Source organism: Desmodus rotundus, chromosome 9, assembly GCF_022682495.2.
Source record: "Desmodus rotundus isolate HL8 chromosome 9, HLdesRot8A.1, whole genome shotgun sequence".
NCBI classification, from domain to species: domain Eukaryota; kingdom Metazoa; phylum Chordata; class Mammalia; order Chiroptera; family Phyllostomidae; genus Desmodus; species Desmodus rotundus.
In genome coordinates this window covers 70,300,896-70,326,635 of record NC_071395.1, presented here as the reverse complement: position 1 = coordinate 70,326,635, position 25,740 = coordinate 70,300,896, and the positions used below count along the sequence as shown (strand labels likewise).

General features: G+C 40.7%; 1 protein-coding gene and 1 pseudogene across 2 annotated transcripts in view; one reads left to right on the top strand and one right to left on the bottom strand.

The window, feature by feature from the left end:
* The window catches only part of STX8 (syntaxin 8), a 253,724-nt gene that overhangs the window by 184,331 nt on the left and 43,653 nt on the right, over positions 1 to 25,740 (bottom strand). For both annotated transcript variants that reach the window (XM_024564833.3, XM_024564832.4), the window contains exon 5: positions 13,525 to 13,649. In XM_024564833.3, the coding sequence (XP_024420601.3) occupies positions 13,525 to 13,649 (125 nt within the window). The remainder of the gene's footprint in view (positions 1 to 13,524; positions 13,650 to 25,740) is intronic.
* LOC112308664 (cytosolic iron-sulfur assembly component 2A pseudogene) lies at positions 8,876 to 9,256 on the top strand (annotated as a pseudogene).

Below are 25,740 nucleotides of genomic sequence, written 5' to 3'. Positions count from 1 at the left end.
AATAACAGCCTCCTAAAGATGTCCACTTCCTAGTCTCTGGAACCAGGCAATACATGACCTTCCTCAGCAAAAGGAATGTTGCAGTTGTGATTAAGATTAAGGCATTTGAAATGGGAAGATTGTTCTGGATTATCCAGGTGGACACAAGGTAATCGTGAGTCTTTAAAACTGAGAACCTTTACCGGCTGCGATCACAGGGAGACATGAAGAAGGATGTGAAGGATATAAGCAGCTGGCTTCGAAGACTGGAGAAGGGATCCCTGAGCCCAGGGATGTTGGTCGCCTCTAGAAGCTGGAAAAGGCGAGCAGATGACTTCTCCTCTGGAGCCTCCATCAGGGACCGCCCTGCCGACACCTGGGTCCTGGCCCAGTGAGAACTTCTGACCCACAGACTGTTCGATAACAAATTTGTATTTAAGTGACTAAATTTATACTAACTTATTATGACAGGCTAGAAAACTAATACAATCATTTTTTGAAAATCCCTTTGGAATAATTAGGTGTTTGGAGCCTTTCTATCTTTAGATGTTCAGAAAAACTATCTTCTAAGCAAATACCATGTAATTGTGGGAGGCCTATCTGGTGACTGCAGATGAAAAAGAAAGGGACAGTCATCATACTGTATTCTCACCAAAAATAACAAACTCGATTCTGATCAAGCCACTAAATCTAACTACCAATTTACAGAAAATATGTGGGGCAGAGGAATATTTTAATATATGGGCAAACAAATAGCAAGATCTAGATGATGGGAAACTACACAGCAAATGACCCAGTTTCTTCAACCAAGAAACTGCAAAGAAAAAAAAAGAGAGAGAGTTGGCAAAGGAACCTATCTATTAAAGACACTGAAGGGACATCAATTAGTTGCAATGTACAGACTATATTCAGATCCTGAATTGAACAACCTAAAAAAAACCCACAAAAGCAAACATCATGGGAAAATCAGGGAAATCTGAACACTGGGTGTTTGATTGTATTATGGAATTATTGTTAACTTGCTAAGGGTGAAAATGACATTGGGATTGTATTTTTTAAAACCAATTCTTATCGTTTGAAAACACACTTCGGAAATATATTCTGGAATATTCACCAATGAAATGATGTAACATCTGAGATTTGTTTCAAAACTAGCCCACGGGACGGGTAGGTGGGCAGACACACGGACAGAACACAATGGCCTGTGAGGAGATAGTTGCTGAAGCAACTGATGGGTCAAGTGGAGTCATTACCTTACTCTCTGTACTGTTATATGTTTGAAATTTTCCATAGCGAAATATTATCAACATTTTAACAAGTAAGTAAAACAGAGGGACAGCTCTAAGAGCTGCAACCTCAGGCCCCCGCTAAGCATGTGACAAGAGCCCCCAGGGCTAGGGCTGTGTCTTCTTTTCCTGTGTCTTCACCCTGGTTCAGAGCCCACCTGCTGGCACTGAGCAAGTACTTAACAAACCATGTTTAAACCAAGGAATAACCAAAGGGACCTCTAGGTTTGTAGAAGAAAGAAATACAGTCTCTGCTAGACATGTGAAAGGGCTTCCAGTCAACACGAGACAGCCTTCTGAGTTCAGGTAGAAGAGCAGTAGTTGAGGTTACTTTGCCCAGTGCCCAGAGAGGAGCAATGGAAAACCTCCCATTTAACATGTAGAAGGAGCTCTCTCTGGGAAAGGAGAAGTAAGGAACAAATGAGGAACAGTTAATCCCTTTATTCGCAATGGAAAGACCCTTAGAGCGAGATCGAAGAGTAGGTGTTTTTATTGTTTTGAGATCTAGTGAAGAACTCCTGGTCTGGGGGCAGTCGTTAAGAAAGGACGTCTTCAAGTTATGTGGTTGTGACCGTAAGCGCTCGAAGATCAGCTACTGAGATTTGCCTGTGCAAAATGGGGCGTGGCTCGCCACCTCCCAGCCACTGTTTCACACGGAAGTATTTAGAGGCCTAAGGACACTGAAATCTAGAACTAACATGTAACTTTCTGCTAGAGTCTAGAAAAAAACATCTATAAAATAACAGTTAAGAATAGATGGGGCTAATTAAGAAACCATATCAACAAAGACCTTCTGAGCACCTTCTCCAAGGTCTGCCGCCATCTCAGACACAAGGGTCTGTACTACTCGAAAGGCTGCCTTCCTTTGCTCTACCTCAGCAGTTTCTGAGGCTCTCTTGTTATAGCCATCACCTCACCCATCTTATGCCTAATGTCCATCTGTGCCTCAAATTTCAGCATCAGTAACACAGAAGCCAAGATTGGCTAATTCGTTGTAACTAGGCCTCGCTTCTAAGTTGGGAAAGGAAGGCATTCATTGCCTCGAGTCTACATGCTACCAATAAACTGTTATTTTATGATGGTTTTTGAAGCATTTCTAAGGGTCAACTAAAGCACAGAAAGGCTAACAGAGTCCATGGGCAAAGGAAAGTTGGAAAGGACCCTTCGTTCTTCTTTCTTTTTACCCAGTGCAGGACCTGACGATGAAGCAAAGCCATGGCAACCGCAGCCCATCACCAAGACTCTTGAGGCAGAGAAAAGGCTAATAAGGTTTTGTGCAAAGATTTACTTCCATTTTTATGTTAATCCTTGAAAAGCAACTTGCTCAGAAAGCAAAGAGGGACACAGCATTTCAAAACACAAAGGCAAAAGTAGAAAAACAAATGGACCTACGATATGTGCTGCTACTCTCCCCAGTTCCTTCTCCCCACACTCCAACAAGCCCCAAAGGCTAGGAGGCTTTCAATGGGTGGGCATCCCAACAAGGCTTCTCTCTGTTTGAAAGACTCACCGACAAAAACTGGCAGGTGGTATCCTCTCACACCCAAACTACAGCAGTCTCTGAGTGTAGCACCTTCTCGGTGACAGGGATACATTTCCTAATTGAAAACAGTTTTTCCTGGCAAAAAGCAGCCGTGCCAGAAAATTCATTAGTATTATCTAGCAAGAAATGCTTTTCAGGGACCATGAATCTGACCAATAAAGGACTGTAAATAAATGGTTGTGCTACGTGTAAAGCTGCACTGCTCTGAATTTTCTCACTTTGCTTCAAACATGATGATGGGCGGAATATGTAGAACTGAAGATATAAAGGAGGCACCGTGTCTCATTTACTGGGTATTTTCACAATAGAATTAGTCTTCTGCTTCTGGCCAAGATGAACAGACAGAGACTAGATTTACTTCTGGCTAGAAACTGGAAACACACACACACACACACACACAACCTCAGGCAAAATATACAAAACAACAGTTTCAAGACCCAGACCACAGGAAGTGAAGGACAGTGACCCCTGAGATCTGGGAAACAAATGAGATGAGTTCTGTGACTGCCCCAGAGCTCTGCCTGGAGGGCGCTGCCCGCTTTGGCGTTGGGACAGAGGGACCCAGGTGGAGCCGGCCATCTCTGAGTTGAAAAGAATCCAAATAGGTCAAGGGGCCTAGAGTATACAGGGCCCAGGATCAGAGAGAGGAGAGTGGCACAGAGAGAAAACCGGAGGTTTGCACAGGGTCTGCCTTGAGACTTCAGCTGAATGTAGGTCAGGGCATTTACATGAGGAAACTAACCTGGGCTGGGGAAAGAACCACCTGAAAGGGACCTCTGAGCTCAGGCAGGGTTGGTCCCAGTTCCCATTCCCACTGACCAGGTCACCTCACGGTTCACAAGGCAGAGGACAGGCATACCTCATTCTAGCGCGCTTCACTCTATTGCACTTCACAGATGTTGTGTTTTTTACAAATTGAAGGCAAGACCCTCCACTAGCAAAAAGATGACAACCCACTTTTATCGCGATACTCACTTTGTCGCAGTGGACTGGAAGCAAACCTGCAGTGCCCCCGAGGTATGTCTGTGCTAAGAATGGTTTGGCTCAGTAGTAGGGTAAATTACTACTAGACTGGCGTCGGCAAACATTTTTCTATAAAGGGCCTGATATTATGTATTTTAGGCTTTGTAGTTCATACAGTCTTAAGACCAACTGCTGACTTTTGGGGCTGTAGCAGGAAAGCATCCGCAGATGCAATACAAGAGCATGGCTGGGCCCCCATAATAGTTACAGACACTGAACTTTAAATTTCATATAATTTTTACAGTCACAAAATAGTCTTCTTTGGACTATTTTAGAACCACTCAGAAATGTAAAGAACATTTTTAGTTGACATACCGTAAGAAACAGGTAGCAGGCCAGATGCAGCCACTGGCAATGGGCCTGCTGAACCCTGCCCTCAGGTAAACATGGCTCTGGCCCACATTACAAAGCAGATCCAAATAACTGCATCCCAGGAAAAAAATCTCAAGGGTGTTTCTAGAAATACAAAAATATCCAGTACCAAACAAAGACAAATCCATAACACCTGGCTTCCAAATGAGTGCTTCTGTTCTAAGACCAGAAACAAGGCAAGGACATCTGCTCTCACCATTTCTATGCAACTCAACACTGCATTAGAGTCTGTGGCAAGGCCAACATGGCGAGAAAAAAAAATAAAAGGCACCCAGAACGAAGAGGTAAAACTACATCAATTTAAAAAATAGTGTCAGAGTGGATTAAAACACAAGACCCAGATATATGTTGTCTATGAGAACCCCACTTTAAATATAAAAGTTAAAAGTACATATAGATTAAAAGTAAATAGTGCACTGACCGAGTGGCTCATTTGGTTGGAGCATCCTCCCATACACCAAAAAAAGGTTGTGGGTTCAATTCCTGGTCAGGGCACATACCTAGGCTGCAGGTTCAATCCCCAGTCAGGGCGTGTACGGGAGGCAACCAATTGATGTTTCTCTCTCACATCGACGTTTCCTTCCCTCTCTCTTTAAAATCAGTGAACATATCCTCGGGTGAGGATTAAAAAAAAAGTAAATAGATGGAGAAAGATATACCATGCTAATACTAATCAAAAGAAAGCAGGATTAGCTATATTAATCTCAGGCAGAGCTGACTTCAAAGCAAATAAAGTTATGGGGCATAAAGAAGGACAGAATATAATTAAAAGGGGGTCAATTCTCCAAAAAGACGCGATCCTTAATGTGTATGTGCCTAATAACAGAGCATCAAATTACATGAGGCAACAAGTGATAGAACTGCCAGGAGAAATAAATGAATCTACTATCTACTGGGAGACCGCAACACCCCTTTATTAGAAATGGACAGATCCAGCAGGCAGAAAATCAGTAAAAACATAAACTCAACAAGATAAAACACTCCTTAACAAATCTACAATAGAAATCATAAAATGTTTGCCCTCAGACTATAATAGAATTACATTAGAAAATAATAAGAAAATAAATGGAAATGCCAAAATATATGAAGATTAAACAACACACTTTTAAATAACACATGGTCAAAGAAGAAATTTCAAAAGAAATTTTAAAATATTTTGAACTAATGAAAACACAACTTATCAAAATTTATAAAGTGCAGCAAAAGCAGTGTGTAGAGGAAAATTTATAGCATTGACTGCATATATTAGAAAAGAAGAACAATCTAAGATCAATAATCTAAGCTTCCAACTCAAGAAACTAGAAAAAGAAGAGCAAATTAAATACAAAATAAGCAAAAGATAAGAAATAAGAATTAGGGAAGAAATCAATAAAAGTGAAAACAGAAAATAAAAAAAAACCCAATTCTACTTCTTTGAAAAGATAAAAAAATAATAAGCCTCTGACCAGGATAACTAAGAAAAGAAGAAAAGATACAAATTACTAATAGAAATGAAAGAGGAAACATCACTCAGATCTCAGAGACATTAAAAGGATAATAAAGAAATACTATAAACAACTCTACGCCACCACATTTGATAACCTAGGTGAAATGGACTAATTTCTCAAAAGACACAAGCTGCCAAAATTCATACAGGAAGAAATAGACAATTTGAATAGACTTATATCTAAAGAAGTTGAGTTAACAATTCATAACCACCACAAACAGAAAGCACCAGACCCAGATGGGTTCACTGTTGAAGTCTACCAAACATTTGAAGAAGAAATTATAACACTCTTCTACAATGTCTTTCCAAGGAAAGAAGCAGAGAAAATACTTCCCAGTTCATTCTATGAGGCTATCATCATCCTACACCGAAACTAGACAAAGGCATTATAAGGAAAAACAAAAACAAAATACTACAGACCACTATCACTCATGAACATAGATTTTAAAAATTCTATAAAAATATTAGCAAATCAAATCCAACAACTATAAAAAAAATTATACACCATAATCAAGTGGGATTTATCCCAGATATGTAAGGCTGGTTCAACATTCAACAACCAATTAAAGTAAGCCATCACAATTTGTTGAAAAGAGTATCTTTGCTCCTTTGTCCTACCTTAGCTCTGTTGTCAAAGACCAGTTGATTACATTTATAGGATCTATTTTGGGACTCTATTCTGTTCCATTGATCTACTGGTGTATTTTTTCACCAGTACTCAATTTTTCTTTATCTTTAATTTTCTGTAGTTTGAAAACGATATGCCTAGGTGTGTTTGGGCTTTGTTTTGTTTTTTAAATGTATCCTGCTTGGTGTTCTCTGAGCTTCCCTGGTTTGGTGTCTGACATTACTATGGGGTAATTCCCAGTCACTGCTTCAAATATTTCTTCTGTTCCTTTCTTTCTTTTTTCTACTTATGGTATTTGCATTACAGATAAAACTTTTGTAGTCGTCCCACAGTCCTTGGATATTCTGTTCTCTTGGTTCTCTTTGCGTCTCACTTTTTGAGGTTTCTATTGAGATGTCCCAAGCTCAAAGATTCTTTCCTCAGCTGTGTCTAGTCTGCTAATAAGCCCATCTTTGTTAGTGTTTTCTATCTCCACATTTCTTTTTGGTTCTTTCTTAAGATTTTCATCTCTGTGCTTACATTGCCCATCTGTTCTTCAACTCTGTCTACTTTATCCATTGAGTCCTTAGCATAATTAATCATAGTTGTCTTAAATTTTTTTAATGTATTGATTTTAGAGAGGGAGAGGAAGGGCAAGGGAGAGAAAAGGGGAGAGAGAGAGAGAGAGAGAGAAAGGAGAGATACTGACTCACTGTTCCACCCATTTATGCATTCACTGGCTGATTCCTGCACGTGCCCTGACCAGTCATCGAACCCACAGCCTTGGTGCACCGGGATGACCCTCCCACCTGAGCTAGACCAAGTCAGGGCCAGTAACAGTTGTTTTAAATTCCTGGTCTGATAATTCCAACATCTCTGCCATGTCTGTTCCTGATGCTTGCTCTGTCTCTTCAAACTGATTTTTTTTTTGGCCTTTTGGTATGCCTTGTTTTTTTTTCTTAATAGTACAAGTAAAAGGAACTGCTATAAACAGGCCTTTAGTAAAAATATGGTGGTAATATGATTTCACTTATATGTGGAATCTAATGAACAAAAGAAACAAGAAAAATAGAAACAGACTCACAGATACAGAAAACAGACTGACAGAGGAGAGAGGGGTTGGGGGTTGGGTGAAAACTGAAGGAATTAAGCAGTACAAATTGGTAGCTGCAGAATAGCCACAGACATGCAAATTGCAGCATGGAGAAGAGAGTCAATAAAGCTGAGATAATTGGGTGTGGGGCCAGGCAGTGGGGGGACCACTCCGGAGAGTGCGTGGTTTCCCGGCCACTTCGCTGTACATCTGAAACCAGTGTGGAATGGTACTGATTGTAAACTGTGGTTGAAAAAGAAAAGTTTTTAAAAATATGGTGGTAAGGTGTAAGGAGAGTACTACAGTCCTGTGATTACGTCTCTGTCTTCTGGTGAGCCTATGCTCTGGACTGTGAACTTTCCCACTGACTCATAGTTTCTTTCTCCCCTTGCCTTAGGTGGTAGGCTGGGGCTGGGCATTTCCTTTCCCCCCAGTCAGTTAGACTCTGATAATTCCCCAGCATGCAGGTTCCAGTGAACTAGTTTCTCCTGAAGGCAGACCTTGTTAAGAACAGAGTGCCCTGTTGTACTCCAAAATGGTTTCTACCCCCCGCTCCCAAACCCTTCCAGAAAGCATGAAGAGATTTTTCTCTGATATTTGTGTGAGAACCTGGTTGAGCTCTCGGAAGTAAATCTCACTAAACTGTGAGGACCTCTCCGTAACTGGATCCCGCTGAAGTTGTTAACTTTCAGACCTGCCCACACTAAGCCTCCAGCAATTGTTCAAGTACAGTACTGGTCCTTGTGCTGGGTTCTGCCTGGGAGGTTTTGCTCCCAAGTAAGCCAAGACTCCCTGTATTTGCTTGTCTGTTTTCTCCAGTCTAGCAAGAAGCAACTTGCTCTGTATCCTCCCTTCTCACTAACAGATCCAGGAAGAGTTGTGGATTTTTCCATTGGTTCAGTTGGTTGTTAGGATGTAGGGACCACATTCTAGGTTCTTACATGCAGAACAAGGAAACTGGAAGTCTGGCAAAAACTTTTTAGATATTACACCAAAAGCGTTGAAACAAATAATTGATAAGCTGGACTTCATTAAAATGTGAAACTTCTGCTCTGTGACTTGTGCTTTGTGGTAAGAGTGAGGACCTATCATTGAAAATAGCCAAAGGCCAAAACTGTAACTTTAATCTCATGGATTGTGCTGGAGACAATTAGCATAGGCCTAGGTGAGACTGCACATAGAGGCTTGGTTGAATGAATGGATGAATGAATGATTACATCCAGCTAAAGACTGAATCCAGAAGACATTTCTTAGATTGCCACCAGCGGGCAGCCAATTCAGATGACATTCTCCACCAGCACCCACCTGCGGCCTTGGTGTCAAGGTGTGCTCACAAGTCCTAAGCAAGTGACCAGCTTTCTTCACTGCTATATATTTTATTAAATAAATGATATATCCCTCAAAAGAATATGGAACACTTCGTGAATCTGCATGACAGTGAAAGACACTGTCAAGAAAATGAGCCCTGAGGAAGCTAATAAATCGCGGGGCCAGCTGCTGTAAGACGGTGGCTCTGGTGGGACAGTCGCCAGGGATGGCAGAGCGCAAGGATGGAGCGGGTGTCTGGGCTGCTCTCCTGGACGCTGAGCAGAGTCTTGTGGCTCTCCAGCCTTTTTGAGCGGGGAACTGCCCAGTAGCCCTGGATGATGGAAGACAAAGCGCTAGAGGTTTATGGACTGTGCTTAAGAGTAAAACTTCAGTGGTGTTTACCATTTAAACGTAAGTTGGAAATCTACATTTCTGAAGGAACCCACTCAACAGAGGAGGACATCAACAAGCAGATAAATGACAAAGAACGAGTGGCAGCTGCAATGGAGAACCCCAACTACGGGAAATTGTGGAACAGTGTGTCCTTGAACCTCACTAATAGCTGTTTTAAGAGCCATTGAACTTTAATTGTTTGATATGTTTGTTTAAACTCTTTATAAAATGTAAAAGACTCATGTCTAGTACATAGGTGATTTATACCTCAAAGCATTTTTTAAAGGATGGTTTTCAAGCAAGATTTAATATAAGGTAGTACTTAGTTTGTTCAATGTACAACATTCTCAGGATTTATAACACTTAAATGATCAGACAAAAATATTTTCTAGTTATGTGTAAGATGAGTTGCTATTTTTCTGATGCCTATTCTGATACAACTGCTTTTCATGTCAAATATTTACTGTGCCCAAATGTATTCAGTTGAAATCATTACTCTGTAAAATAAATAAAACAGAGATGGTTCTTGTAATGACCAAAAAAAAAGAAAAAAAAAAAAGAAAAGAAAATGAGCCCTGACTAGTGTGGTTCAGTGGGTAGGGTGTCGTCCGCAAACCAAAAGGTCCCCATGCCTGGGCTGCAGGCTGGGTCTCATTTGAGGGCATGCGAGGGGCCACCGACTGATGTTTCCCTCCCTCTCTTCTCCTCTGTCTAAAAATAAATAAATAAAATCTTTAACAAAAGAAAATTAGAAGACAAGCCAGAGTGGGAGAAAATATTTGCAAAAGACATATCTGATAAAGGTCGGTTTTCCAAAACAGGTAAGAATTCTTAATGGGCCTAAGACCTTAACAAACAGACACCTCACCAAAAAGAAATACAGAGATGACAAATAAGGATATAAAACAATGCTCCACATATGTAATTGAGAAATGCAGATTAAAACAATGAGCTACCACTACATATCTATTAAAACGGCAAGATCCGAAACTGACAACATTAAATGCTGGAGAGGATGCAGAGCAACACGGACTCTCACGCATTGCTGGTGCGAACGCAAAATGGTACGGCCACTCTGAACGACAGTTTGGTGGCTTCTTATAAAAGCAAATACACCCTTACCATACAATACAGCTATCATACACCTTGGTATTTACCCAAAGAGTTGGCAACTTATATGCACACAAAAACCTGCACGCAGATATTTATAGCAGCTGTATTCGTTATTGCCAAAACTGGGAAGCAGCTGGCAGATACTTTAGTAGATGAGTAAATAAACTTGGCATATCCAGAATTATTCAGTGCTAAGAAGAAATGAGCTATCCTATTACTGACTGAAAAAAGCCAACGTGAAAAAGCTATTACTGTATGACTCCAACTATATGACATTCTGGAAAAGGCAAAACATGGAGAAAGATCAGAGGTCACAAAGGATTGAGCGGGGAGGGAAGGATAATAAGCAGGCAGGGCACAGAGGATTTTTAGGGCACTGGAAATACTCAGTATGTTACCCTAGTAATGGATGCATATCATTTATATATTTATCCAAAACCGCTGAAGGGACAACACGAAGAGTGAGCCTTAAGATGCACTATAGACTCTGGGTGACGATGATGAGTAGCGTAGGTTCCTAGGTGCAGCAGATGTCCCACTCTGGTGGGGGATGTTAGTAACGGGAGAAGACTACACATGGGAACTACCTACCTTCCTCTGAATTTTGCTGTGTGCTAAGACTGCTCTAAAAAATTGTCTTAAAAAATGTAAAACTGTCTTTATTTACAGAAAATATAATCACCTGTATAAAAATTCTACATATTCTACAAAAAGAAAAATTATAGGACAAATCAGTAAGTTTAGCATTGTTGCATGATCCCAGATGAATATATAAAAATCAATTGTACTTTTATATATTAGCAACAATCAGAAACAGAATTTTTAAAATGCCATTAATGAGAATAAAAATATGAAATACTAAGAGATAAATATGACAAAAGATGTATAATACATGCACAGTAAAAACTGCAAGAGCAATGGTGAGAAAAATTAAAGAAAAACTAAATAAATAGAGATATACAAGGGACTAAATGGCAATGAAAAAATACATGAAGATGAAATTTAAATAAATAAATGGAGAGACATACCATATTCATGGGTCAGAAGTTTAATATCGTTAAAATGTCAATTCTTCCCAATTTAATCTAAAAATTCAATGTAATCCCAATCAAAATTTCAAGGTTTTTTCTGTAGAAATTGGAAAGTAGATTCTAAAATTCTCATGAAAATGCAGAAGATCCACCATTTCCAAAAAACAATTTTTTTAAATAAGTGTGAAAGAATTATAATACCTGACAAAAACTTATAAAGATGCAATAACTGAGATAGTATGTCAGTGACATAAAGGTAAATAAAGAGACCAGTGGGAAAGAACGGACAGCCCACAAACAGGCCCACACACGTATGATCAATTGATTTTTGACAAACGTAGATTAATTCTGTAGAGAAAGGACAGTCTTTTTTAAAAATGGTGCTGGGACAAACAGATATCCAAATGCAAAACAAACAGACAAACAAAGAAACACAAAACTTGAATTTCTACTTATAGCTCTTTATGTAAAAAATTAACTCAGATCACAGACCTAACGTAACACTTAAAACCATAAAATTTCTAGAAAAAAAAACAAAGCAGCAAACCTTTGTGGCTTTAGGTAGTCAAATATTTCTAACTGGACTTCATCAAAATTAAGTGCTTCTGCTCTTTAAAAGATATCATTAAATAACGAAAAATATAAGCCATAGAGAGAGAAAAAATATTTATAAAACTGTATCTGACAAATAACACATGAAAGGGTATGTAAGGAAACTCTTACAACTCAATAATAGACAAACAGCCAATGAGAAGTAGGTAAACAATGTGAACATACACTTCAGCAAAGAAGACAGACTGATGATGGCAAAGAGGCGCACACCAAGATTCACTAGTCATCGGGGAGATTCACATTCAAACCACAATGAAATGCAACACACACCTGTTAAAATGTCTAAAATTAAAAACCTGACTATACCTAGTTTTGGTAAGGATCCAAAACAATTAGAAGACATACATTTTTGGTGGTGGTGTAATATATAATATAGCACAACCACTTTCAAAACTACTATGGCGATTTCTTTAAAAGTTAAGCACACATCTACAATGACTGAGTCTCTCCACTGGCAGGCACTTACCCAGGAAATGAAGTTTATGTCTATACAGTGACCTGCACGTGACTGTTACAGCAGTTTATTGGTAATACTGAGATACTCATCAGCATGTGAATGGGTGCAGATTGTGGTTTAGCCACACCATGGAACACTATTCGGCGATACAAAAGAATGAAATCCCGATCCCTGCAACAAGGGGGATGAATCTGAAAATAACTATGCTTAGATAAGGAAGCCAGACTCCCTCCTCCCAATAGGAGTACGTACTGTATGATTCCATTTACACACAAGTATAGAAAATAGAAACTAATTTACAGCGACAGAAGGCAGAGCAGTAGCTGTCTAGGGGTTGGGGGAAGGGCAACAGTAACAATTACAAAGAGACATGAAGAAAGTTTGGGGGACCAGTGATTATTTTCATTGTTTTGATTACAGTGATGGTTTCACAGGTACACACAATATGTTGAAGCTTCCTGAATCATTTGCTTTGTGTGCTATTTATAATAATGTCAACTATACCTCCATAAAGCTGTTTTTAAAAGTAGAATAGAGAGAATAACCTATATTTCAATACTGATATGAAAAAAAATGTCCACAGCACATATTAAGTAAAAAATAGCTGTGGAATTACATATATCATAATCCCATTTATGCAAAATATGTGTGCTTACACTGAATATATATGTATAGAAAAAAAGCCTGAGGAAATATATGTTCATTTGTTTACATATTGGAGAAGCAATATGGAAAGCTTTTCACTTTATACATCCCTGTATTGTTTGATATTTGTATAATCATCATGCATTACTTCTGAAATTTAAAAAATAGAAGACAGTAAAAGAAATAATTAGCAGGTTTAAAAGCCACTGGGCAAGATAAACTTGAAAGTAAAGGCCCAAGTGACTTATTTTATGTAAGAAAAAGATGGAGCTTGTGTTGGGAGAATAAAACTCCCACTTGTGGAGAGAAGGAGGCGCACACCCCAGATTCCCCTGGGCTTAGCAGGCTCAGAGCTATCTGCACGCTCTCTCTCAGGAGCCAGTCACTACCTCCCTGGGGTACCTCCATGGATGACATCATCTGTCTATTGCTCAGGTATCCTGAGGCACAAAACCACCAAGGGCTTTAAGAGACCAACAGCTCTCCCTCTGATCTTCAGTGTGTACAAGGGACACTCCAGACTCTAGTAAACACCTGACAAGGTTTCTGAGCCCACACTCCTTGGGTGTTCAGTACCTTGGATGATTTTCTGCTGCTGTTGTCGGATTTCGTCAAAACCCAAGCCTCTGGTCTCCTCCGACTCCTCAAAGAGCCAAGGGTTTGGGACGCCTCGCTTGGCCCCTCCCGTCATCAGGCTGGACCTAGGAACAACATTAAATGTGTTACATAACTCAGAAAATATAGCTCTGCTGCAAATTACTCCCACAAGTGCAGAAGTGGCCAGCCTCGGGTGCTTTGAAAATTCAATTCGACCACAATTTATTGCATCCTCGTTCATGCCAGCGACTGTGCTCAGTGCTGGAGGAGACCTGCGGATGAGGAAAGCACAAGCCCTGTCCTCTGGAGAATTACAGCCTGTTAAGGAGACTATGGCAGCACATAATACCCCTCCTAATCCTCCAAAACACATCTGAGTCAGTAATCATAAATGAGGGTCTTAAATTACAAAAACACAGGCCAAAGGGAAATGGCCTTTTTTTCAGGACAAAGTCTGTCTCACCGGCGATGTGACATCAAAGGCACAAATTTCATCTCAAGAAGATGCCAGGTTGTGACCACAGATGACAGCATTGAAAAATGACCATATAATTTTCTATTAATGGGTATTTGGTAGCTCATAGACAGAAACACATGCAGGGGTTCAAATCTAATTTTATGAACAAAATGTAGCATTCATAACATGATACACGAATTCTGAATCATCAACCTAATCTTTATTCCCTCTAGTGAACCACGTGCCCCTTCGGCACCAGACATACTGGTCTCCTTGCTGTCTGAGAACTGGGAGCACACGTTTGCAGCCTCAGTCCCATGTTTACAGGGTTCCTCTCATCTCAACCATCTCCTCTCCGTCCCCACCTGCCCACATTCTGGCCAAGGCACAACGGCCATCTTGTTCATAAAGCCACCTCCGACCTCTTCAACCCAGATGCGAACAGTCACTCACCTTAGAGTTCACAGGATTCACAAAAAATGATGGTAATGGCAATGGTGACATGCCAGTCGTACCAGTGACAACAGCAGCTACCATGTGTTAAGTATCTGTTGTGGGCAGGTACAGCTCCAGGCCATTTATATGTGTTCGCTCACATTATTTGTAATTCTTCCAGACTTTTCTTTTCACATCTCTCATGCTGTCTATAAATAACCGCTACCCTATTGTTGACCCTCTTACATAAGTGAGCCTCATGTCTACTAGACAGAAGGCAGGAACTGAAAGTCACCCTTGACGGGACTGCACACCGCTCCCCAACACGGAGTGAACGGCTGTCAGCATAAGTCAGCCCTGGCTCTACCACCCCCAGCGCTGCAGTAGTACATGTCTCCGAGAGCTGCTGGGAATAAAAATTATAATCCATTTATTCAGAAAACATTTACTTAGTACTTACTATGTGGTAGGCATTGCTCTCATCAATGGCGAGGAGTTAAAAAACAGAATATAGACAAAACAGACCAAAATCTCTGCCCTTATAAAGTATATATTTTTGTTACAGGTGCTGTTTTCATTCTGGTCGGGGTGAACAATGAGCAAAAAGGGGGAAAGTGCCTGATGTAGTGCTTAGAAGGTAATAACCATTCAGTAAATGTTAACCATTATCATTCTACCAATTACTGTACTGTATTCGCTGGAGGCACTTAAGTATAATTTATTAATAAATGAGAATATCTCAAAGAGCTATGTTAACTTCATTTTTTAGCTTAGCACTATAAACCCATAGAATAATACCATATGTATCAACAAACACACCCATACAAAATTGGAAGAAAACTACTGATTCCTTAGACTAAGATTTTAAGCACCGAGCTGGTTTCTCCACCCAAGCACTCTAGCACGCAGGCAGAAGCATGGCCTTCTTCCACTCCCCTGAAAAGGCTCATGTGCTTGTGTAAAGCCTTACTTTACTTGGTTGGCCCCCAGTACCTACAATGTCAAGATTTCAGATTTAGTCCATATAATAATCATTCAATTTCATTATTCTTGAAGACAGGAGAAGAAAGCAATGGAAAAAGGAAAGAAAGAAGGAAGTTTACATCAAAGTACATCCCTAACTCTTATACCACCGTGCAAGTGACAGCTCTTGATTGAAACAGGAGACTCGGGATTTTGCATATGGTCCACTATGAAAGCAAGGCCTGAAACATCGGTGAGAGGTGTAGCAAGTAACCTCAGGGCACCTATTCCAGCTAAGAGCATCCATTCAAATTAGTACACTGCACCTGAGTTGACAGTTAACACTATTCCCCTAAAGCTAATGTCTCTATGTCCCACTGGTAGTGCATGCCACACCTGGAGCTTCTTATTTTTAATTATTAAAGGAGAAAATGCAAGAAAATTGTTTTAGCAATCTCAGAAAAAATGGCAAATGAGAACTACAGCCTTTAATTTTGTGTGTGTTATGTAAGTATATTTACAACACCTACTAGAGAATAGAAGTACAACATGGGCAAAGTTTAATATTGATATAACGTACCCATTACAGAAAGAAAAACCTCATCAACACCAGACATACGAGATTGTCCCAGGGCTGAATTCGCAACTATAAAAGTTCTAAGCACTGAAAGAAAGCAACAGTGAAAATGATTCCCTCATGCCTTCTTTCTTGGTTATCTGGTTCCAAAATTTTTGTGAAGTGTTTCAAGGCAGAACTACCTCTCTCTCTCTTTTCTTTTGGAGTTTGTACTTTGCCGATGCCCTGCACCTACTGGGAAACCCAGCGATGGCTGTGCCCTTACTAACGAAGCAGGTATCACTGTGCAGAAGCCTTGGTTTCCTTTTTGTTAGGTCTACGCTCAACCCAACATCTGGGCCTGATGCCTCTTATTACTCAGTCTTCTCCTAGGTAAAATATATACACAATATGTATATTAAATATGTACTTATACTTAATATATAAATTTTAAGTATGTATTTATATATTAAATCTATAATATATAAATACATTTATAAAATAATTTCAGACATAATTCTTGCTTTCAAGGAGTTTATAATCAAACTGAAAAGGCAAACTGACCACACATGAAGCGATTACTAACTGAAATAAGAGAACTGCTAGCTCTGCGGCCCTGGGCAGTTCCAGTGGCCTCTTCAGCCCATTAAACAAGCAAACTAAGTAGGGCAATAGTTTTCAAAAGTTCTGGTCCAGCACTTGAGGAATAAGACACCTTCATTAATAGTGGGGTTGGGAGGTGAGTGGGGAAGACTCATCGTAGTGGGGGAAGCCAGGTCTTCCTTTTATTCCTACAGAAGATAATTTTCTATCATTGGAAATCACTGAATTAGATGATCTTTAAGATCCTTACTGCTTTAATTAATTTTTTTTCTCATTAAGTAGTAAATTGCATAAATAAGAACAGAGGAAGAAAAGAACAATCTTCCTCTTATTCTTTTTGGAGAATGAAATCCATTCTCCTTTCCCCTCATCTTCCTATTTCCAGTTCAAGGCCATCACAAGACCCACTGGCTAAGGCCAAAAACCTTGGAATGATCTCTGACTCTATCTTACATACCTCCAGCATCTAGTCCATCAGGAAATCCTTCAAAACATATCTAAAATCTGACTGCTTCTCCTTTATTGCTTCCACCGCGGTACTCCTGCCTCTACTCCTCCCCTCTGCAATCAGCTCCCCGCACAGCCGTCAGCGTGGTCACTGTGAAAGTAAACGTGCTCCCACGCACTCTGAGAGCACAGCATCTTTACGGTAACCGACAAGCCACGCCAGCCTCCGTGCTGTTTCTAGAAACACTGAGCACATTCCCATCACAGGGCCTTTGCACCCGCTGTTCCCTCCGACCCACCATGGTCAAGGCACTGTCCCCAGAGGTCACGTGGCCTTGCTCCTTCATTCATTCCACTCTACTCAAATGTCATCTCACAGCAGTTTCCCTGATGACTCTATCCAAAATAGTACTCTTCCCTATAACTCCTTAGCCACCCCCATCCTGCTTTATTTTTCTTTCTAGTACTTAAACCACCTGCTATCACACATTACATATTTGTTGATTATCTGTCTCCTACACGAGGCTGCAAGTTCCACAAGGGTAGGGGCTGTCTTGATTGTCGGTATATCCTCAGTACCTGACACAGCAGGCACTGAAAAAATGTTGAGTGAATTAATGTATTTAGCAAAAAAACCCTGAAAAAATAAATAAGCATAGTCAGGAAATTATAATATCATACGCTGGTACTCTTTCGTAATTTCCAAGGCATTTCTCAAACATTATTTCCTGTGGATTGTACATAAGACTGTGTGTAAGTCAGACTTGGTATTACTGACAAGAAAGCCAAGACATCGCAATGACTTTCTCAAGGTCGCACACTCAGCAGCAGAGTGAAAGGTTCGACCCACAGCTCCTGACTCTTAATCCAGGGCACTTTCTTTCCACCATCTCAAGAAAGGTTCCACAGAGAGGAGGAGACTCAAGACAGGGTTGGAGAATGGGTGAGGTTTAGCTAAGTGCAGGAGAGAGATGGAAGACATCCCAAGAAAGGGCAGAACGTGAGGGATGTCTCATGGGCAGGGAACACAAGCCTCATTCATGCGTGGGATAACCGTGGAGAGTGGCTGACATTCCAGGGCTGGATCTAGTGGTACTGATTCCAAAACAGGTAGCCATTTTGAACCTCTGTCTGTTCTCCTAGAGGCTTTCATCCTCATACTCATCCCGAATCTTGTAATTTTAGCCCCTAGTTGCTCCCCATCCCATAAATCCTCAGGCAACAACTTTCACTATCTGCAGCCAAACTTCCCTAAAGAATGAACATTGCCCATCAATTCTACCTCCTGACCCTCCCAGTTCGTCCTTCAAACCACTGCAGTCCAACTTCGGCCTCATCACGCTACTAAAATTCTCGCTCACAATCTTACTGCCAAACCTCCTTCCAGTTATCGCTTTGCCCCTCTCCTAGGCCTCTCGTGTCACAGCTACCATGCTCCCTTACCCATGAACCTCTCCTCCCCTGGGTTCTTCCACACCACTCTCTCCCTCTGACAGATCCTTCTCTGTAATTTGCAGGTAGCCCTTCCCCCGTCTGCCCCTTAAATATTGGTGTTCTTTAGGAATTCTATGTAGATCTTCTCTTTTCACTCTATTGTCTCTCTGGGCAATTTCATCTGTTCCACTGACTTCAGGCCATAAGAACAGGAGCTAGCAGTGCTTAAATGCTTTTTTATGCCCGACGCAAACTCAATAGTACACTTTCTCTTGAGTCATTGTGGTGGTGGATTCTTACCTGTGGATGCGAGAGGGGCATGCTCCCTTCCCTAGCAGGGTGATATCAGAATCTGGGGGTGAGGGTGGGACAAACAAGAACAAAACAAATGAACAAGGAAAACAGAAACAGACTCACAGATACAAAAACATGCTGACGGTTGCCGGAGGGGAGGAGGGACAGGAGACAGGGTGAAAAAGGTGAAGGGATTAAGAACTACAAATTAGTAACCACAACATAGTCCCAGGGGTGTAAAGTGCAGCATAGGGAATATAGTCAATACCATTATGATAACTATGTGTGGTGCCAGGTGAGCACTGGAAATACTGGGGGGACCACTTTGTAAAGTATATGACTGACCCCCGAAACTAACACAAAATAATATTGAATATAATCTGTAATTAAAAATAAAAATTAAGCCCTGGCTGGCGTAGCTCAGTGGATTGAGCACAGGCTGCATACCAAAGGGTTGCCGGTTCGATTCCCAGTCAGGGCACGTGCCTGGGTTGCGGGCCAGGTCCCCAGTGGGGGCCAGATGAGAGGCAACCACACATTGATATTTCTCTCTCTTTCTCCCCCCTTTCTACTCTCTCTAAAAATAAATAAATAAAATCTTTAAAAAAATAAAATAAATAGTTTAAAAAATATTAATTGAAATTAAAATTAAAAAAGACCTGGGGGGTAGAGGAAGGAAAAGCACATACACAGTTAAAAAGAAACCCCACATATAAAATCCTGGTGAGGCACATCTTTCCAGCCCTCATCCTGATTGGAAATGACTGTGTTAAAGACTTCCAAATTTATCTCTACCCAGGATACTCCCCTACAGGGTCTACATCTGCATTTATTGTTTTTCATTTAGGGATCTCTAACTGGTATTGCACTCCCAATCCAATATATGCAAAAATCAAATTCATCACTTTCACCCCAAATGCTGTTTCTCCTCTTCTGCTCTCTATTCTGGTCGGCAGCATCACTGGGTTCCCAAATTGTCCAGATCTGCTCCCTCCCCGCCAACCCCACACCTCATCATTTACCAAGGCCTCCCTCAGAGGTGGTTCTCAACTATGTGCCCGCACTTCCATCCCCACTGGCATGGCCCTGGCCTAGACCCATCAGCTCTCACGTAAAAGACAGTCACAGCCTTCTGACTGGTCTCCTTGTTCCCTGTCACCTTCTTTCCAGGTGTCTAGTACTGAGCTGCCAGAACTGTCTTTGTAAAGCGGAGTCTTGCCATTAGCACTTTGTTTTCAAACTTTCACGACTCCCTCGAAGGTACAGATCAAGTTTAAGCTCTACAATATGGCCCCAGTGATCTCTGCAACGTCATCCGCCAACACCCCCTTCCGTGCCCGTCGCTTCCTTCAGCCCTCCAGACTGCTCACCACGGCTCAGACAAAGGCACAAACTTTCACACTCTCATGTTTTTGTATGAGTCTGGAGGGTCCCCACCCCCACCCCTTTGTCCATCTGGCAAAATTCTATTCATCCCCTAAGGCTCAACCCAAATGTCACTTCTGCTGTTCAGTCTTTCCTGATCCCAATCCCCACCCCCTTCCCCTGAATCAATCACTCCCTGGTGCTCCCACGGCACTTTGTTCAAAACCTCTGGCGTGGCATTTATCAAGCGGGATTGTAGTTAGTTATTTACTCATCTGTCTCCCTTGCTGAATTACGAGCTCTGGAGGGGAAGAGGCCACATGGCAGTCATGTTCATGCCGCTAGTGCCAAACACGCAGTGCGCAGGGCGCGCTGGGAAGAAGTCTTCCGCGCGTGTTCATGACACAGAACTAGGAAAACCACTAAACTTTTTAAGCAAGGGAGACAAAACCAGAGGGGCATTTTTGTTTGAGATTTTTTTTTAAAGAGAAAAAAGGAAAAGAAATTTTAACAAACTGCTACCTGCCTTTCAGACTTCAGCTGCAAAGCCTGACGCTGTTCCAGCAGATGGAAAGGACAGCACTTAAGAGGGAAGTCTGTCACTAAAACACCTTGTAGCTCAACCCCACTTTCGGAAAGGCACGGGAGTGTTTCTCCTTTGAAGAGCAAGGTAACAAAAGGAAATGCTTAAACATCTATCCTTTTGAGATTACGTAGACTTGAAAAAATATTTTAATAATTAAACAATTTTTATCCATATTCTTTCAAGATAGAAGTTACCTAAAAAATGGAACTTATCTAATAAATGCCACATTAATAAATAGGTTACATTATATCTTATAAAGATTTTACCAAAACAATCATAGCTGCTAAGAGATACTATAAAGCCCTGGCTGGTGTGGCTCAGTGGATTGAGTGCTGGCCTTCAAACCAAAGGGTCGCTGGTTCAATTCCCAGTCAGGGCACATGCCAGGGTTGTGGGCCAGGTACCCAGTAGGGGGCCCTCAAGAGGCAACCACACATTAATGTTTCTCTCCCTCTCTCCTTCCCTTCTGCTCCCTCTAAAAATAAATAAAAATATTTTTTAACAAATAAAGATATGCTATAGAAATATTGCATTTCCATCCCCAGAGGCAAATGATGTTCATTATTAAATGATGATGATATCTGAAGGCGGCACAGATAATCCATGCTATTCTGCTGACAAATGCAACTGAAGCTTGTTCGAGTTCACAGGGAGGGCATTCTTATCAAGTGAACACAGAACTGAAAAAGCAGTGAATTCCAAGAAATAGCTTTCTTTAGCTTCTCTTAACATTTCAAAAAGATGTCAAAATTACTATATAAAATGTTTGTTTTATCTGAAAAAAATATCAGTGAGTATTCACAGACCACAGGGAGGTCTGCAGTTAGGACTAGAGAAGATATTTCTAGGGTGTCAGTGAACTGAGAAAATGCTATTATGGTATGAAAGGGAATTCCTTTTTCAAGACTTTTTTTTCTTTCTGTGATTAGAGAGATGCACAGCAGCTCCAATTTCAATCAAAAGTAGATTCTCTGACATCAATTCTTTAGAGGCAAGAAGTGGCAATATTCCGTAGACTAGGTTACAGTGAGGAGAGGCTGCAGAGGCTGGTGTAATCTAGGCTCAAAGTGAGAGGGTCGGACCAGGGAAGCAATAAGAAGGAACAGCAAGAAAGGGCCAATTTACACAGTGATTCCAGGGAAAACTCCACAAGTGTTGGGAAACAGGCTGGATGCAGGGCCTGAGACTGCCAAGCTCGGTGACTTGGGGAACTGGCACAACTTAGGGAAAGGGAAATCTTTCATTTCCTTTCAGAGTTTTCTCCAACTTCAACACAGTTCCTGACAACACAGCCCCAAAGGAAAATCGCTCCTTTGAGGTCATGCTCTATGGATCTATTTGCAGCCACATTTACTAGATGGCTAGCTTCTGAAGTCCAGTATGCTCTCCTATTCTTTTCTTGTATCCCTTCCACCTGTCCTTCCTACAAATACTGAGTGCCTTCTATGTACCTGGCACTACTCTGGGGGCTTGGAAGTGAACATGAGGACAAATTCCTGACCTTAGAGAGCTGATACTTCAGTGACAATGAATGCCTAAACTGTGCCCTTTGAAAAAGTAAACACTCAAAATAACTTTTTTTTGTTAAATTGAGTAAATAATTTTTATTGTGTATCAGTCTGGAGCAATAAGAACTCAAACAAGGAAAATATCTTACATATCACCCAAGGAAATTCTCATCATAGCATCTTTAAAATTTACCACCATCAAATATTTTTTCTAATTTTAAACAAATCCCATTTTATCCCTATTCATTGCTGGCCAAATTTACCAAGAAAAAGTTCAACATTAAGTTAAAAACTTAAACAGTTTATAGAAAAGTAGAAATGCAGGGTGGAAAAGGCCATAAAGAGGCCACCACGTTGGCCTCCAACCTGAGTTTGAGAAACCCAGGGGTGCTACTCCTGAGAGTCATGCCCGCGGACTGAAATCAAGCAAATAAAACCAAAGGAACAAGTCTTCACCTTAAGAGTGGCTGTCACTGTACCTGACGAGGGGTTAAGAAGGGGCAATATACAAAAACATGCAAATTCTAAGTGGAAAATCAATTAGCTGCTCTACTAAATTAATGGTGACTGAGAGCCACCTGCTGGTTAGCGAGAAAAATTCAACCACAAAATAAACGTTAAGCAACCCAATAATTACCACTTATTATAAGCAGCTCCGTACTTTACTATACAATGCTCTCTTGAAAATGTTTCGAAACAGAATGAGCCAAAGTCGAAAATATGCTTACCTATTAGGAGGGGGCTTCTCGTGCCAGAGCTGTGCCTTTCTGACACTACTTCAAATAAGGAACACGCCACACCTTCGTTCACTTTGCTCATCACAACCAAACACACTTACATGAGAAATCCAGGGAGTGCTCGACTGAGGTTAACAACCTGCGTTTAGGCATCTGGCAGGCCCAGCAACTCCGTCTTCTGTCAACGCTGTTTTGTCCCTCAGTACATTTGTTCCCATTCTCATTCATTTCACAAAATAAGGATTAAATGCACTAAAATATTCAAAAAATTGTGCAAATGAACACTGTTCTATGGATAAAGATGTAAGTCTAGGGAAACAAAATTATTGGCTGGCAGAGAGTAGGACTAAACACTCTATAGCGTTCAAACTCTAGTGTTGAAAATTTTACATAGAATTTGCCAGCTGATACACAAAACTCCAAACCTGGCATTAAAAGACTAAAAAGTAAACAGGGTGCCACACAGTAAACATAAACAGGGTGTCAATGAGTAATGCATATATACTCAAGATGCACAAAGCCAATACCACCTACACAGTCACCATTTCCACCTCAATAACCTTTCTTTTTATTGCCTCAGTTAATCAGATTTATACCTAAAGACCCAGATTAATGAGATGGGCACCCATGCTTTTAACTAAGGTGTGCTTTCCCTCTGCGGGCAGGGCCCAGGAATCTGCACACTCCCTCAGGTGAGTTTTATTTACACAGTCAGGAACCTACATGCAGATTGGTATAGAAATTATGGGTCTAGAAAGAGGAGGATTAGAGAAAGTACACAAGTAGGCAGGAGATTATATGGTGTACGAATCTCCACAAGGGGTATCTCAAGTCTTGTTCCTTCCATGGTCTCCATTTCTTCCACCTCACATGTCTCTTTTCCCATGGAGACCACTCATGGCCCACACCACACAAGTCAGCACTTAATTACAAGCTACCACACATTGTTTGCTGATTCTTTTGTGCAGGGTAGAAAGACCTCCCCAAATAGCTGGTCAGTTCTGGATTCCCCTTTGCTAAGACGAGTGACAGCAAGTGTTTCGTAATGTTTATAAAGCACTTCATAAAGCAAGAGTATATGCTTTTACATATATCTCTCATTTGAACTTCACAATATTTTGAAGAGTCACAATTATCTTCATGTGAGATAAAATGAAATGGAAGTCAAAATTCAAACCTAGGTTTTCTAGTACTAAACCCTTTATTCCTTCCACTGATTGATACCTGCTAGGTTAATACTACACTGCTGGAACATCGGGAGGCGGATAATATCTTCTACATGCAGTGAACAAGAGGAAGGCAAAGTCTGCAAAGCCAGTGGGAAATAAACGAGTGAGGGACCGCACAGGAGCCATCCCCGCATGCCAAAACTGGGAGACAGAGAGGCCTGAGAGCCCAAACCATGGCAAAGGACAAGACGACTTTCTAGTTCTTTCTGTGCTGCTTATTCACCTTGGGCACAGTGACTTCTCAAAGAATCAGTCTCCTCATCTGTAAGCCAAAAATCAATCCCTTCCCTGCTTACCTCTGAAAATTATTATGAGGGTCAAATAAAATAATATATGAAAGTGTTTGGTAAATAAAAAAGAGAGGGAGGGAGACATAGTAAACTATTCTCTTTTCAATAAAGAAGAAAATTTTTTTAGCAGTTTCTTAAAAATTTCACTTAAAAAAAAGCACAAGTTGAAAAGTATTAAATAGGCTTTTTAAAAATCAACATAACTAACTTACAATATGGTGTGTACCGGCAACTCCTCTTTCTTCTCCCTGCTTCATAAACTGGGATTTCCATTTTTTCAATTCCCAGATGATTTTTATAACTTAAAATTAATGCATACAGAGGTACCAAATCTTTTTATTGTCCTTATCAAAAGTCACAATTATACCAGTAGTTAAGGACTGCAATTTGAAACAACTTACCACACTTCACTCCTCAGATCAGCAAACCCCAACAAGCCCTGTAGCACACCCTGCCAGCTGCGGCGGAGGGAAAGGCTCCCCCGCATATTCCCAGGGGACAGAAAGCACTACGACTTTCAAGAAACAGACACAACAGTACCTGTGCAATTCTGAGTACCCGTACCTTTGTCCCAGGAACCCACACATTCTTCATGGGCATTTGCTGCAACATTGCTTATAATGACAAAAAACTGAACCACCCAATATCCACCACATGGGGAATGGTTGTAAAATAACTGCATATTCTCATTGTGAATAATGTAACTGCTGAAAAAAACATTTTGTTAGATCTGTTGATTTGGAGGAAGGCCAACATTTAAATAAAAAGAATAAATTACAGAGTATGGATAGTACTATTTTGTTTTCTTAAAATAACAGAAAGGAAAACTCACATTTATGTAAATGTACTTGTAAATATTTGTATAAGCACAGATAAACGCAGGGGAGGAAACCTTCCCAACGGTTAACACTGGTTACTTTAGGAGAATGGCACTGGAGGGAATGAAAAGGAGAGAAACACTTAACTTTTGGATTACACCTCAGTATGGTTTGACTTGTTATGATGAACATGTAGAATGTTGGTAATTTGATTTAATCCAATAAAGATAAGTCATTTCCCCATGGGGTGGTGGAACAGGGGAAGGGAACATAATAGGGGAACAAATACCCACAAATGTAAAAGATAATAAGTGAAGATTATTAGAAAGAGGGATTGAAAGAGAACCTTCTTTCAAAACTAAGAATGGAAAACAAAAACTAAAATAAAAAAACACCAAAATGAAACATCTTTTTCCAGGGGGGTAAAAACAATGTAAGAGAAAGATACGAAAGGAACAGGCAAGGAAGGAAGA